This window comes from Aspergillus pseudonomiae (assembly GCF_009193645.1).
Source record: "Aspergillus pseudonomiae strain CBS 119388 unplaced genomic scaffold BDV37scaffold_98, whole genome shotgun sequence".
NCBI classification, from domain to species: domain Eukaryota; kingdom Fungi; phylum Ascomycota; class Eurotiomycetes; order Eurotiales; family Aspergillaceae; genus Aspergillus; species Aspergillus pseudonomiae.
The window spans coordinates 47293-60785 of record NW_022476090.1 but is presented as its reverse complement, the minus strand read 5'-3'; the positions used below and the strand labels follow the sequence as shown (position 1 = coordinate 60785).

Here is a 13493-nt window from a genome sequence, read left to right as displayed (position 1 = left end):
AAAAAAAAAAAAAAAAAAAAAAAAAGATGATTGGTTTAATCAATTCATCCTGGATTTACAATTGTCCTGATAAAGTTGATGGATTTACCTTACAGAGTGTCGGTCTGTATATTACTGTATATACACATATACATATATGTATCCCTGTTGATGTGCGGAGTACAGCGCAGTACGTTTACTGTTCCTCTGATATCGTTCACCTGATAAAGAGAAAGAAATGAAGCTAACATATCAGGTAACAATGAAAATAATTATGGTTTTTCTCCAACCCCATGCAAAAGGGACGTCATAGTCAACCAAAGCCATACCAAGTAAATCAGCGGAGGATGTACAGTACGTAGTACAATAGTAGCAAGGAGATCTGTGCATCGTCTCAGGCTACCTTAGTACCTAGGTAGTGTCAAAGCATGGCTTATTCGGCTAGTTTCCCGAGCCAATCATCCGGGTCTCAGTAATTACATATCAGAGGAAGCACCCGACTTAGTGTAAAGGATATTGTTTCTTCTATATCCGCCAATCTTGCGGCATAGGACACTCTAAAGTGCCAATCTAATCCAGTCAGCCACGGCACAGATGTGCGAGGATCATCCGCCTGATGATGGGGGTGATAAGTGTGCTACTAGTACGCCTGTATGACTTGTCCTCCCCAAGTCTGCTAGCACTGCTATGACTTGTAGTGTGGTCAATGGATATGATGTAATACTGGCGATGTTAGCTCGGTAACTGAAATGCTAAGTTGGTCTACTACAGTATAGCGAGTGATTCAATTTCCCCTGCATCAGATGAGACCTCGCAACATCTCTCCGTGTTTCACGAACAATAACTGAGACTACGTCAAGCTGAAGACGAAAAGGCCTTGATGCTGTAATATTAGGCCGAGGCAATCAGTCACTTTGTTGCAGATCATGTTTTGAGATACTGCAACGTGGGAAAGGCTAGAAGGGCTCTATCAAATCATATTGACTGACTGGGGCCGTTCCCACTTAGGCAGCCGACTCGGATGAATCCTGCAGCGAGTACTACTGAGGACCTTGGGGAAGATCAGACGAGAGATTGATCGTCATTACTGACCCCTCTACAATCCTCCAGATCGATTAGGCATTGCTAGGGGGTTCGCACGACTCCACTTCAGACAAGCGGCTGGGCATGTATGTTTTTTTCCCCTTATAATGAGCCTTGGGGGGGTAAGTCTAGGTGCGTCCTGCCCGCGTGCTGTCCACTTTGGCACTCTGCAGGCTGTGAACTTTGAGTCTCTATCGCAGCCCATCCCTCTCCGGAGTCCCCACTTCTGTCAGGAGCTAGATAGCCTAGTCACGGCACTATTCCCTTTCGCTTCCTGCCAGCATCATCGATAGTGCGTAGGTTTGGTGGATGAAATCAATCCATTCTGTATGTTTGCATTTTCCTTTTTTCTTTGTCTTTGTTTCCACTTTCTTCTTCGGTCGCCGATATGTTGACAGTGCATTATGTTGTGAACTTTTATCGGAAGTAAACCGCCGATTTTCCTAACGTAAACTTTTTTTTTTTCCTGTACAAAATAAGTTGTCCACATTGTAGTGAGGTAATGGTCAGTTTTCAACGGTGCGCGCAGAGTTAATTTGCGCGCTACGGTTCCTTGGTTTGTCTTCCGATCAGCCGCCGGGAATTGGTCACTTGATCTTTTACGGGGCAGCATCGGTAAAAATAAGAGAGAGAGAATGAATGAATGAATGAATTGTATATTCCATTAATTCGAGCCTCAACCCAACCGAATTTAAGACAATGACGATGATAAAACTAGTATTTACTGGTATCTACGGTCAACCATATTGGTAGAGGATATTAAAGGATTATCATTTGCATGTAGTCTGTATATCCCTTGGAATTTATCAGCAGTCATGCCTCGCAACGGTTTCTCTTCTCGCTCAGATACTGCCGTTGTTATTGAAGCAGCCTAATGCAGGGATGATCAGACAGTCAAGCCACATGGTTTTGGTAGAACTAAAGTGAGGAGTTAAGAACGTCTTCTCCGCAGAAGCTCCATCCAGAACCATTCCATCGATGACCTTCTCCAAGTATCACCCATGGAAGGATAATGTATGGTTGAGCGGTCAATCGCCAAGTGTTGGTAGCCATAGCCAGTGTCATAATTATGAAGGGTTTCATTGGCAGGTCATGAACAATGGGCCCTTAGGAGGAACAGCTACCAGAACATGAGTACGGAAGAGCGTGGAACATATGCCGCGACACAGGCATGTAGATTGACTTTGTTCGTCTTTACGCCATAGTCCGCACGAGCAAACTACTAAAGGAGGTACTGTCGTCTGTATTTAACCTTACTGGATAGGCTTTAGATGAATACACACTAATACGGTACCCACGTGCTGCAACTGTTCCATGTATTCCGGCATCCACTGGAAAGGTTTACTTGGTAGGTACTACTAGTACTACCAGCACTAACATCTATCACCAACCAATCTGGAGGATACGCACCTATTCCTGAATAGGCAGCTCCATGACTGCGCCAAGCGTTTGGTTGGGCTTAGCCTCCCCACTGTGAACACAAGATGGAGGGATCACCCCTTACTCCGTACTCCGTACTAGAGGCTTAACCGGAGTAGACTGGATCTGGTTAGCCTGCGAGGATCGTTCCATGAGCCTAGCCAGCGAGGTTTTTAATTTGAATTTCTACTCCCGTACATTCTCCTGTCTCGGTGGAGTACTCTTCTGCCCTCATGTACATAGTATGTATTTTTGGACTTGTTTGGTTTTTTGGAATTGGTAAAAAAAAAAAGAAGGAATAATAATAAAATAAAAATAAAGTCCAAAGGAGGAGGAACCAAAAGAAGGAACCATCATAATGTGAACAGGGGGTAAGAATTTATTGACTGTTCTGGGGGGTACTACTAGGTACCTAGGTATACCTACATCCTGTCGGATGGAACTATTGACGGGAATGGATTACGCAGTCCAATGAGACATTTAGATGCTTTTCGAAGAGATGGGGCGATACCACAATGAAAAAGGTAATTGACACATCGATCAAATATAACATCCCTATTGACTCATTCCCAAGAAAAAAAGAAGTGGCCTACTGGAAAGTGGATAATGTGTTTACCGTTGTGATATCCTTGTTTTATTTATTTATTTTTTTTTTTTTTGGTAATTACACAGCGTCTGTCCTAGGACATACAACGTAGATACACGCATAGGCAAGTGTTGGGGTGGATGTGCAGTGGTTAGCAGCAGAAGTTGAACATGGTTACTCCGTCCTCCAACCCGGAATACTTCCCAAAATGATCGACAGAAAAAGCTTACTTTGGAACCCAGGAGCATGGCAATTACTCAAGTAATTTAAATGAGTCAAGCTGATTCGGCACTCCTGGTCAAGAACTTATCAACGATACGAAGGACGAATAGATTACTGAAAGACTGAATGACAGGACCCGAGGCACTGGAAGTACCATCCCCAGCAACTACTAGTAAAAACCCGAGTGACCGAACTGCAAGCCCCACCAGACTAAAGAAAGTGGTCCACTTGTGGGTGGTGTTGTTCCCTGGGCATTGTCATGCTGGGTAGATCTCCCTTCTCCCCGAATGAACTGCTCAATGGGCACGAGCTTCTCAATCTCATACGGAGTACCTCGCTTTATCCACTTCTCCTCATGGCGTGCTGCTGGTTGGAGTGGTGCATGCACTTGTGGTGGTTCCTACTGGTAACTCACCCACTAGGATCTACCAGTGATACACTTGTTGTCCTGTACTTAATACCTTAGATCCCCCGATCTCCTCCATTAGAGTATAACAGTTTCCTCTTCATATACAGTATTTTCGCTTTTCTTCCTATCATTGCTTCTAGCTCGGAGTCCTCACGTACTTCCTACATTGACTATACAACCTATTGACTTTTGCATCACCCTTCCACCCCAATCCATTCTCTGTACGCTCTTTCAACCAACTAGCCAACCCGCAAATAGGCTAAAACGAGCATTGGAGATGAAGAACACAATCCCATCAGACGTATGGGAGAGGAAGAAAGCCTTGATCGCCAAGCTATACAAGGACGAAGAGTGGCCTCTCAAGCAAGTCATTAAACAAATCCGATCTGATGACTTTAACCCAAGGTGAGTCATTCTAAACAACTGTTCTTGTGTACGGTTGATCTAATTCTATGGCAATCGTCACCAGTGAGACTCAATTGCGGAGTAGATTAAAGAAATGGCGTGTTACCAAACCCTCTCGGCAGACTCGGAAAAAGTCTCAGGATGACCAACCGGATGTCAATGGAGATAGCAGTAGTCACGAGGCAGGGTCACCAAAGGACGAGACTCCAATTTCTCCTAAGACCCAGTTGTGCTCGACACAGAAACCAGATACAGTATTATCCTCTTCCGAACCAGACTTCTACATGGGCGATGGATCATATACGCATCATGATTTCCCTACCACAGGATCCTTCAACAACCAGAATGCTTCCAACGCCTGGGCTCATGACAGGGATTCTTCTGTGGTAGTTATTTCTAACTCTAACTCCTTCGAACCATCATCCCATACCTCGCCTCTAATAGATGGCGTTATACTTGACTCGGCGTCCTCGATGGGCTCGTTCCAAAACTCTCATTATGCGGTGACAACAGCCTCATGCATGACAACTCCGACAACTGCAGAGACAGCACCCATCAGTTGGGTTGTGCCTCAGTGGTATCCGATACATTTAGAGGCTGGTGCTCACCCTTCATCAATCCCATATTACACAGCCCCACCTCTGAGCCCCCCCATCGATCCAGCAATGCAGATGGTATCTCCACACCCTCCTCATCGGCTATACTCACCCCCTTCCCCAGGGTGCTCGTTCTCGCATGAGCAGGTGTTTGACCTACATGACGCGAGGAAGCCATCTTTCCGCAGTATGCCTATTCCCTATAGCCCCGGTACCGCTGGCGGTCACTCAAGGGCCAACCAAAAGGGAGGGCAGCAAGAGAAGATGTCATTCCCTACCAAGTTATCCAACCACTCTCCGGTTGGACCAGTAACTCAGTCCCCCAATTTCCCCAGCGGACATCCTGTGATGTGTGCGCCGACATTTCCCTATTGACCAAAACACTTTATATCTATATACCTCTCTCGGCATTGATTGTCGGTCTGCTTCCGTTTCTGCATTCATAAAAATATATAGGTATTCACAGTGCTATTCCAAGACTTCTTGAGTAATGTGTTACCATGCATGAAATTTTCCTTTTTCTCCATTTTACCCATCCCCCCACCCCCTTCCCTTCTTTTGGTGGTCTTGGTTTGTCTATGCGTATATGGAATTTGGAGAGGAAAATGGTGGAATTTTCGTTTACGGCGGTGGTATGCTGAATAATGAAGCTACATGATCTCAGCAGGCCATGAGATCCTTGGCGCAACGGCAGGTCCTACAGGATCAGGGGAGTATTATTTGATATCCATGAGCAAAGAAGGAGTTAAGGTGTCCAGTTGCATACCTGTACATTTAGCCATTCGAAACTATTACTGTTCGCTAATTCGGAATCCGGGCATTGGGATTCGGGTTCATCAATGTTATATCTTGGAGCTTCAATATTTGTATCTGCTTCAGACGCATGTACGTCCTTCATTGGTTAACACGAAGGTTCATTTGCACACCTGTAGAAGGGCTAGTGAGGAGGAGTATGAGGTAATCATTTACACCGTTCAAGGAGGTCAAATCATCTTATCCGACAATGGACCTCGGCACATCCCAGAACGCGGGGACAGCTACTCAACTTTTAGCGCTCCTCTGTAAACTTATTCCCTGCTACAGAACAAACTTCGTTATATTCCTAGAATTCCATCTAAACTCACTGCTAATTTTCTAATTAAAGCCACTCGCTGCCATTCCCATCCCTCTCACGACCTTAACCTAACGTATATCATCGTCATTGCATTGTTTCCAATCATCCATCAATATGCGTGCTATTCAGGTCAAAGAATATGTCAAGGTAAGCGAACGGATATCTACCAGGTAATCTTTGGTCATGGATTCGTTACTGATCAAGTTTGAAAAGGGGCCTCTGGATCTACAAATCACTACACTTCCTACCCCAGCCCCATCCCCCAATGACTACCTAATTGAGATTCACTCAGCGGGTACCAACTTCTTCGATCTCCTTCAGATACAAGGAAAATACCAACACCAACCTCCACTCCCGTGGATCGGAGGTGCCGAGTTTGCCGGAACTGTTCTAGCCGTGCCAACGTCCAAATCCGCCTTGCAAGCGCGCTTCAAAGTCGGCGATCGTGTCTTCGGCGCCACACAGGGGGCCTACGCTACCCACATCCTCGCCCCTGAGCATACTCTACTCCCTGTCCCGGATGGGTGGAGTTTTGATGACGCAGCTGGACTCTTCGTCACTGCACCTACCTCGTACGGCGGTTTAGTGCACCGAGCAAACGTGCAGCCAGGGGATTGGGTCCTCGTCCATGCTGCTGCCGGTGGGGTCGGATTAGCTGCTGTGCAGATTGCGAAGGGTAAAGGCGCGACGGTAATAGCAACTGCTGGCACAGAACGCAAAAGGCAGATCGCACGAGAGTTCGGGGCTGACCATGTCATCGACTATCGAAATGCGGGCTGGCCTGAAGAAGTGAAGAAGCTGTGTGCGCAACATCGAACTGGCAATGGGAAGGCAGGTGTGGACATTGTTTATGATCCTGTGGGCATGATCGATGCCAGTTTGAAATGTGTCGCATGGAATGCACGCCTACTAGTTATTGGGTTCGCAGCGGGCAAGATCGAGAAAGTCGCGCTGAATCGGGTGCTTCTGAAAAATGTGAGCATTGTGGGGCTGCACTGGGGGCAGTATGCCAAGTTTGAGAAGGGCACCGTCGGCACTGTTTGGAATGGGATCTTTGACCTCGTGGCTCAAGGCAAATTTAAGGGGACAGCTTTTAAGGATGAAAGTTTTGTAGGGCTAGAGAGTGTACCCAGGGCATTGCAAGCGCTTGGAGGAAGGGAAACCTGGGGTAAAGTGGTTGTTAAGGTTATTGATGAAGCAAGGAGTAAGTTGTAAGGATGAACAGCTACTACTATTTGCGTGTAGTATAGAAATTTTCCATGTTAAGCAGTTGATGTACATCCAGATATATTATTCTTAAGTGTATACTGTAGGTGCGCAAGGAGTCATGCTCTCGTATGAAATAGAACGCGAGCAACATGAACTATGAAGGCCCTGTGCTTTTCTCTAGCAACTGAAAATAGGAACTCGAGATGGATCCTTACAACCCAGCTCCAGTCGGAAGCACAGCCACAAGACATGGCATGTGAAGACCGTCCTTCAATGAAGGGCCCGTGATAATAGTCTAGCAATCAACTTGTCCAAACGGATTCATAGACCGCATAGACTTGAGGCAGCTGGATTGTGTAGTTGCAATATACTCCGTATGGTACGACAGTGTTAGTAAAGAAGTGATGGGAAAGCGTATTGCATGAACACTGGCTCGTGGCGGTGTTCGTGTAATGGTTTGGATACATTGAGGACCTTGATTTGCAGGATTGAAATTTCTTGGCCGCCTTCCAGATCAACATTAAAGCTGGACATCGACTTGCATGCGAATGGTGGTGTGTGATGTGAAGATTTTGTTGGGACTCTGATTTTGTTTGCCGGTCTCTCCACTAACTTAGTTAGCTCCTCGGTTAGAGCTTAGTCATCAGGATCACCACCTGTGTTGTGTATTATCGCCACGTGATATTTTGGTCGATAACACTGTAGTGTTGTTCTATCTCGATAACTCTGTAAGAGTCATAAGTAGCATGCTCATAAACCTGCTACTGTCGATATTGTCCTAATTCTTAGTACATCTGGAAAGACAGTACGCAAATATTGACGAGGGTCTGCTATCAGAACAGCAAAATCGCGTTGTTGCACTATATACTTGACCCAAGACCTCCTACGACTTACGTACTTGGTCGAAAACCTACAGTGGAGCTATTATATCCCTGTTTGATGCTTGCCTCCTCAAGTGGGATTACCGGTAACAAAATTCTAGTGCAGGAGATGTTGAGTATGGCTGCCCTAGTATTCACCAGAATACCACTTTAGGTAAGCTGCCCACAATGGCATGATCCAGCAGACACAGAAATAAGAAAAAAGCAGGTAGCTAGGATATATGTGTAAGCAGAAGACGGCCCCTAGATAGTTCAGGATAACTAGATAGATTCTCCGTTATTATTTCTTAGAAGATACCGGTGTCGCTTGTAACAGTACTACATACTACTACTAGTAGTATGAGCAACTTCGGCTTGAGTGGTCCTCTACGTCATCGGCACGCACTCCCCACCAATCCATCCATGATTTCCTGCTATCGCAAGAGCTGTTTCAGCTTATATATGAAAGCATATATTCCTAATCCTGGCCGTTGGTGACAATATATCACTCGGTGCAACACTGCAATTGCCTTGTTATATAGTAACTGTTCACAGTTATCTGACTATTGAACATGCCCATGTCGAAGCATCTGTCCAGGTTTAGCCATCACCCACGTGCAGCTTTTGGGCCGCTAGAGTGTCCATATGAGGTAATTCCTATTGTCAATGAATTGAGTTCCCAACGCAGAGGATGGCTGATGTACTGAAATCACAGGGTAGGGATGTCATGGCGTCATGCCAGTTTAATAAAGGCTCTGCATTCAGTGAAGAAGAGCGGAGGGTTTTCAAGCTGCATGGTCTATTACCTCCTAACATCCAAACTTTGGAAGAGCAAGTCCAGCGGGCATTTCAACAATACAAGAGCCGTCCCGATTCTTTGGCGAAAAATACTTTCATGGCAAGCATGAAGGCACAGAATGAAGTTCTATACTATAAAGTACGTTAATGTGTCATCAGCTTCCATGAAAGCCTGAATGGTTAGATTAACTCTCTGTCACAGTTGATACAAACCCATCTGAAAGAGATGTTTAGTGTGATATACACACCCACAGAGGGTGATGCAATTCAGAATTACTCGCGTTTATTTAGAAGGCCAGAGGGCTGCTTCTTGAATATAAAAGACCAGGATAGAATTGAAGAATGTCTTTGCAATTTTGGTCGCGGCATAGATGTTGATTACATCGTCGTTAGTGATGGTGAGGAAGTAAGGAACATTCTTCTCTTAGATCCCAAGAGCAGCTCTCACGCTTTCAATTGCAGATACTGGGCATCGGAGACCAAGGTGTCGGATCCATATTGATCTCTGTTGCCAAGCTGGTCCTCGCAACATTATGTGCTGGAATCCACCCTTCTCGACAGCTGCCCGTAGTTCTAGATTGCGGCACAGATGTATGGTCATCATAGCAGCTCATAAGTACCGGGCTAAGTTGATGGCAGAACAAAGATTTACTCGACGATGAGTTGTACCTGGGCCTTCGACAGCCGCGTGTCAGAGGCGAGGAATACGATCGGTTTGTGGCAAAGTTTGTGACAACTTCCAGGAGATTGTTTCCTAAAGCCTACATCCATTTGTTCGTATTGATCTAAACGCTCCATTTGCCTCTTTTCCTTGGCACCCATGCCCCTTTCTAATAGCCTTTCTGTCCCTCCTCCTCATATCCTCTCTTCTAGAGCCCCTGGAAATAAACTGACACCCATCCAGCGAAGACTTTGGCCTCCATAATGCCAGCAGACTTCTAAATCAGTATCGAACACATATTCCCTGTTTCAATGATGATATTCAAGGAACAGGATGCGTGACTCTGGCGGCTTTAATGGCGGCTTTTCGTGTCGGTAACATCGAGTTAGCAGATGTGCGTGTAATTATCTTTGGCTCGGGCTCAGCTGGTACTGGAATTGCGAAGCAAGTCGCCGATACCATTGCTACGGACACTGGCAGAACAAAGCAAGAAGCTTCAGCACAGATATGGTGAGTCTTTTGTAAGAGGTCATACTGATGGTTGGATGGTGGCATGGTAGCTAACTTCAATGGAAAGGTGTCTAGATAAGCCAGGTATTTTGCTCAAGTCTCTTGGTGACCAACTTACCGTAGCCCAAGCACCATTTGCGCGGGATGACAACGAGTGGCCCAAGGAGAAGGGCACAGATTTACTTTCAATTGTAAAGGAGGTAAAGCCGCATGTCCTGATCGGCACGTCAACGAAGCCAAAGGCCTTCACAGAAGACATTATTCGGGAGATGGCAAAGCACGTTGAACATCCTATCATATTTCCCTTAAGCAACCCTACACGATTACACGAAGCTTCACCCGGGGACATCAACTATTGGACGGAAGGTCGAGCTTTGATGGCCACTGGGAGTCCATTCCCTCCTATTGAGCGTAACGGAGTAGAATACGAAGTTGGTGAGTGATATGCAGCCATATTTCATGGCAATACAAGGCTATTATTCTCAGTCTCTGCTAACACAAGCATCACTCTAAATAGCGGAGTGCAACAATTCAACCTGCTTTCCTGGCATCGGCCTTGGGGCGGTTCTATCTCGGACGAGGATCCTCTCTGACAAAATGTTGGTGGCAGCCGCCAGAGCGTTAGCTTCTCAGTCTCCGGCTTTACAGGATCCAAACCGGCCTCTCCTTCCCGATGTTGAGCATGTACGCGAGATTAGCGTGCATATTGCTCGGGCAGTCATCGAGACAGCAATCGAGGAAGGATATGCCCAAGAGAAGGGAATTCCCAACCATGAGAAAGATTTGGAGGAGTGGATCCGGATGCAGATGTGGGAGCCCATTTATAGGCCGCTTGTAAAGGCAGGGCAAAAGTAAATTCTGGTGTATGCATGTACCTCGTGACATGCCCTTCCTCTCGCAACTGTGGGGATGGGAATATTTCCACGCTGAACGGAGTGGGCAATCAGCATCAAGGGGGTAGCGCTGTAAGAACGGGCTGTGTGTTTATAGTGGTCAAGCTAGACATACGATTTTCGTACTGTATATTTATCTCAGCAGACACTCTGGTTGAGTAAAAGTCCGCATTAGACCTAGCTCATAATTATGCAAATTCCGAAAGCGCACTAGTTTGTCTGGGTTTGGTATCATATTATTGGCCAACATATATGCCAAACATCATAATATGCGATTATAAAATTAGCGGCTTCATGAAGCGAACCGCCTGAGCTTGCTGAGGTAAACTATATATGTATATCACTGCACTCATGGCCATTGAATAGTGGCTATGAAGCTGTAGTAAACAGTCTAATCCATCATCTCGCAGAACCACTTGATTTGGCAATGGGCTGTGGCGGATCCAGGATCGGCCTGGAAGCCGTAGATTGGCATTAAAGGAAAGAACAGGTGTGGACTCCGGTACACCCCTTCTGGAGTGAGACAATGCGGCTCTAACCTGCACCGCCTTGGTGCTACATACTCGTAGTAGGAGAAACCCTGCGTGGGGAAAGGCAGTGTAAATCCGACGATACGAGTGTGGCTTGGTTTTTTTTTGGTCCAATGATCGATGGAGCTCTCCTTTAACTACCCGTAATTTTATGGACATTAACTTTCAGGGTGAAGTCATGTCCCTTAAACGACCTCTCCTCCATACTACGCAATCATGATATTTTTCACAATAAAGGTTGGTTCGCAAAAATATAAAATTACTATCCTGTCCTAACTACCCCTTTATCCTTGTTCGCTAGCAGGTCATGCGATTCAATCTTTCAAGCATCTCTTCCCGCTCTATATCCAAAAGCCCGCTATAGTAGCCTACGTTGATAAAGCCTAGCAACAATCTCCCAACTCAAGAAGATCATCGGTTTTCCGGCATCAAAAAGAAGGAGGAAAATGAAGGTTGCCTTCATAAGTGTCATTCTCCTTCTCCCGACTGCTGCCCTCAGTATCCCACAGTCAGATCTAGCCGAAGGCGTGGTTCTTGTGCCTAGATCTCATGAACCCGTATATTTAGAAAAACGGCGTGGTGGTGGAGGAGGACGAGGGGGAAGCAGTGGTGGTGGAAGTGGTGGGCGAGGAGGTAGTGGCGGTTCTACATCAAGAACAGGGTAAGTGTCCCAAATTCCTAAAGCGACACGAGCTTTAATAACTAACCCGTCATTTTTCTATGCAGCTCATCTAGCAACTCCGGCGGCTCTTCTCGCAGTGGGTCAGGGCCACAGCCCACCTATGGTAGAGGTACTTACTACGCGGGTGGTGCTCGCACTCCCTATACCTCCGGTGCTCTATCGCCACTAGGAGTAGCGCCTGTGATACTCCCAGCAGCTGCTTTGGCATTCTTCGGCGGTATCTGGCTGTACGGAGCTTACGCCTATCCATATAACTACCATTATCAATATGTGGACCAGATCACACACCATAACGCATCGATGCCGGTAGTCTGCCTGTGCGAAAAATACGCAGAATGTGCATGCGATGACAATTCGGATAGATCGTATTACGAATCTATTTTCAACGGCACCCAACCTACAAATTCCAGTGTCGCTAAAATTGTCAAAGTCAATGGCACTGAGACCATTTATATCAATGGTACGTTGCCTAATGGGACGACTGTTGCGGACGCATCTACACGTTCTGGCGCTGCTCGGACGGGGATTCAGATCAGTGGATATTGGTCAATGGTCGCCTTGGTGGCCTGTACCATTTGGGGGCTGTGATGCCGCCGTTGGGCTTGCCCATTGGGATAATATCTTACAGTCCTCCCAAGAGCGGTTTATGGTAGCTGCTGTCTTTTTCTTCTTCTTTTGGTGAGTGGGAGAGGGCTCTCATTCACACATCTCCTGGCCTTATTTGTACGATTGTCATTCCGGCTCTTTCGAATTTGGGCCCTAGTGGCTTGGCTTGGCTATGGTAACGTCTTGCTTTCATGGATCTAGAGCCTTGATATTGATACCCACCCTCGGGCGTTGGATGGGGGCACATTGATTGTTCATAATGATACAAACTTTTTTTCATGAGATACTTGGTCTTGTCAGGTTACTCCTCGTAAGACCCCTTTTTGGACAGCCTTGGCTCGTGATCCTACGACCCGCCGCAACAAATTTCGTTCAAAAGTAGTCGAAACTTCCCCACTGGACTCGTTCGGAGACAAATTGCCTCAAAAACAGAGTCCCTAAAAGCCCCTCAAAAAGTTTATCTGATGCTACCCTGTCCGTGTATAAACAAAGAAGGACAAAAATGTATGTCCTACGAAGTCAGAGAGAAAGACCTTTCACGATAATGAGTCTAGCTGCTGCAAATAGCTTTCATATTTCGGTGTGGAGCAAGGGAAACCCCTACAGGTACCTGAATTGCTCGCCCGCTTAGTTGGTGTTTCCATGGTTCCAGAAACTGAACTAACGGGTTAGTCAGGTACGAGCAACTTCACAGTAGTGGACGCGCCAAGTGAAGAGATCGACACCTTGCAATCAGAGTTTCCTATACGAATGGACAAATGAATGAATGTATTACGACGGTGTCCTGCTAGTCGACAGACCAGCTGTTTAGGTAATAAAATGACACGCTCGGGGTCTGCGGACAGTGACCGAGCTTGGAATATTTACCCTACCTTTCCGTTATAGACGCCCCGTTTCTCTTTAGTCCGAACCCCTTTTCCCTCGCCTTTTA

The 13493-nt window shown here is 46.3% G+C and overlaps 4 protein-coding genes across 4 annotated transcripts; all 4 read left to right on the top strand.

Moving 5' to 3' along the window:
• The first annotated feature begins 4086 nt into the window (after nt 1-4086).
• BDV37DRAFT_260675 (uncharacterized protein) lies at nt 4087-5456 on the top strand. Its single transcript, XM_032083255.1, has 2 exons — nt 4087-4103; nt 4168-5456. Exon 2 carries the CDS (start codon nt 4388-4390, stop codon nt 5072-5074), a length of 687 nt encoding a protein of 228 aa, XP_031936677.1. The 5' UTR covers nt 4087-4103; nt 4168-4387; the 3' UTR covers nt 5075-5456.
• Nucleotides 5457-5840: 384 nt separating this feature from the next.
• Nucleotides 5841-7063, top strand: BDV37DRAFT_232367 (NADPH:quinone oxidoreductase family protein). Its single transcript, XM_032080372.1, has 2 exons — nt 5841-5960; nt 6027-7063. The coding sequence occupies exons 1-2, from the start codon at nt 5928-5930 to the stop codon at nt 7026-7028; spliced, it is 1035 nt and encodes a 344-aa protein (XP_031936676.1). The 5' UTR covers nt 5841-5927; the 3' UTR covers nt 7029-7063.
• A 719-nt stretch (nt 7064-7782) lies between these two features.
• Nucleotides 7783-10903, top strand: BDV37DRAFT_260664 (NAD-dependent malic enzyme). Its single transcript, XM_032083254.1, has 8 exons — nt 7783-8532; nt 8598-8819; nt 8883-9086; nt 9143-9271; nt 9320-9453; nt 9585-9851; nt 9919-10286; nt 10369-10903. The coding sequence occupies exons 1-8, from the start codon at nt 8455-8457 to the stop codon at nt 10704-10706; spliced, it is 1740 nt and encodes a 579-aa protein (XP_031936675.1). The 5' UTR covers nt 7783-8454; the 3' UTR covers nt 10707-10903.
• Nucleotides 10904-11315: 412 nt separating this feature from the next.
• On the top strand, nt 11316-12846 carry BDV37DRAFT_260661 (uncharacterized protein). Its single transcript, XM_032083253.1, has 2 exons — nt 11316-11935; nt 12001-12846. Exons 1-2 carry the CDS (start codon nt 11721-11723, stop codon nt 12542-12544), a joined length of 759 nt encoding a protein of 252 aa, XP_031936674.1. The 5' UTR covers nt 11316-11720; the 3' UTR covers nt 12545-12846.
• The last annotated feature ends 647 nt before the right edge of the window (nt 12847-13493 follow it).

Bases quoted from the DNA above. Each gene is read 5' to 3' on its own strand.
- BDV37DRAFT_260675 (XM_032083255.1), top strand. From the start codon at position 4,388: ATGGGCGATGGATCATATACGCATCATGATTTCCCTACCACAGGATCC.
- BDV37DRAFT_232367 (XM_032080372.1), top strand. From the start codon at position 5,928: ATGCGTGCTATTCAGGTCAAAGAATATGTCAAG. The intron at 5,961-6,026 runs GTAAGCGAACGG...AAGTTTGAAAAG, and splicing joins AGGTCAAAGAATATGTCAAG to GGGCCTCTGGATCTACAAAT.
- BDV37DRAFT_260661 (XM_032083253.1), top strand. From the start codon at position 11,721: ATGAAGGTTGCCTTCATAAGTGTCATTCTCCTTCTCCCGACTGCTGCC. The intron at 11,936-12,000 runs GTAAGTGTCCCA...TTTTCTATGCAG, and splicing joins GGTTCTACATCAAGAACAGG to CTCATCTAGCAACTCCGGCG.
- BDV37DRAFT_260664 (XM_032083254.1), top strand. From the start codon at position 8,455: ATGCCCATGTCGAAGCATCTGTCCAGGTTTAGCCATCACCCACGTGCA. The intron at 8,820-8,882 runs GTACGTTAATGT...TCTCTGTCACAG, and splicing joins ATGAAGTTCTATACTATAAA to TTGATACAAACCCATCTGAA. The intron at 10,287-10,368 runs GTGAGTGATATG...CACTCTAAATAG, and splicing joins CGGAGTAGAATACGAAGTTG to CGGAGTGCAACAATTCAACC.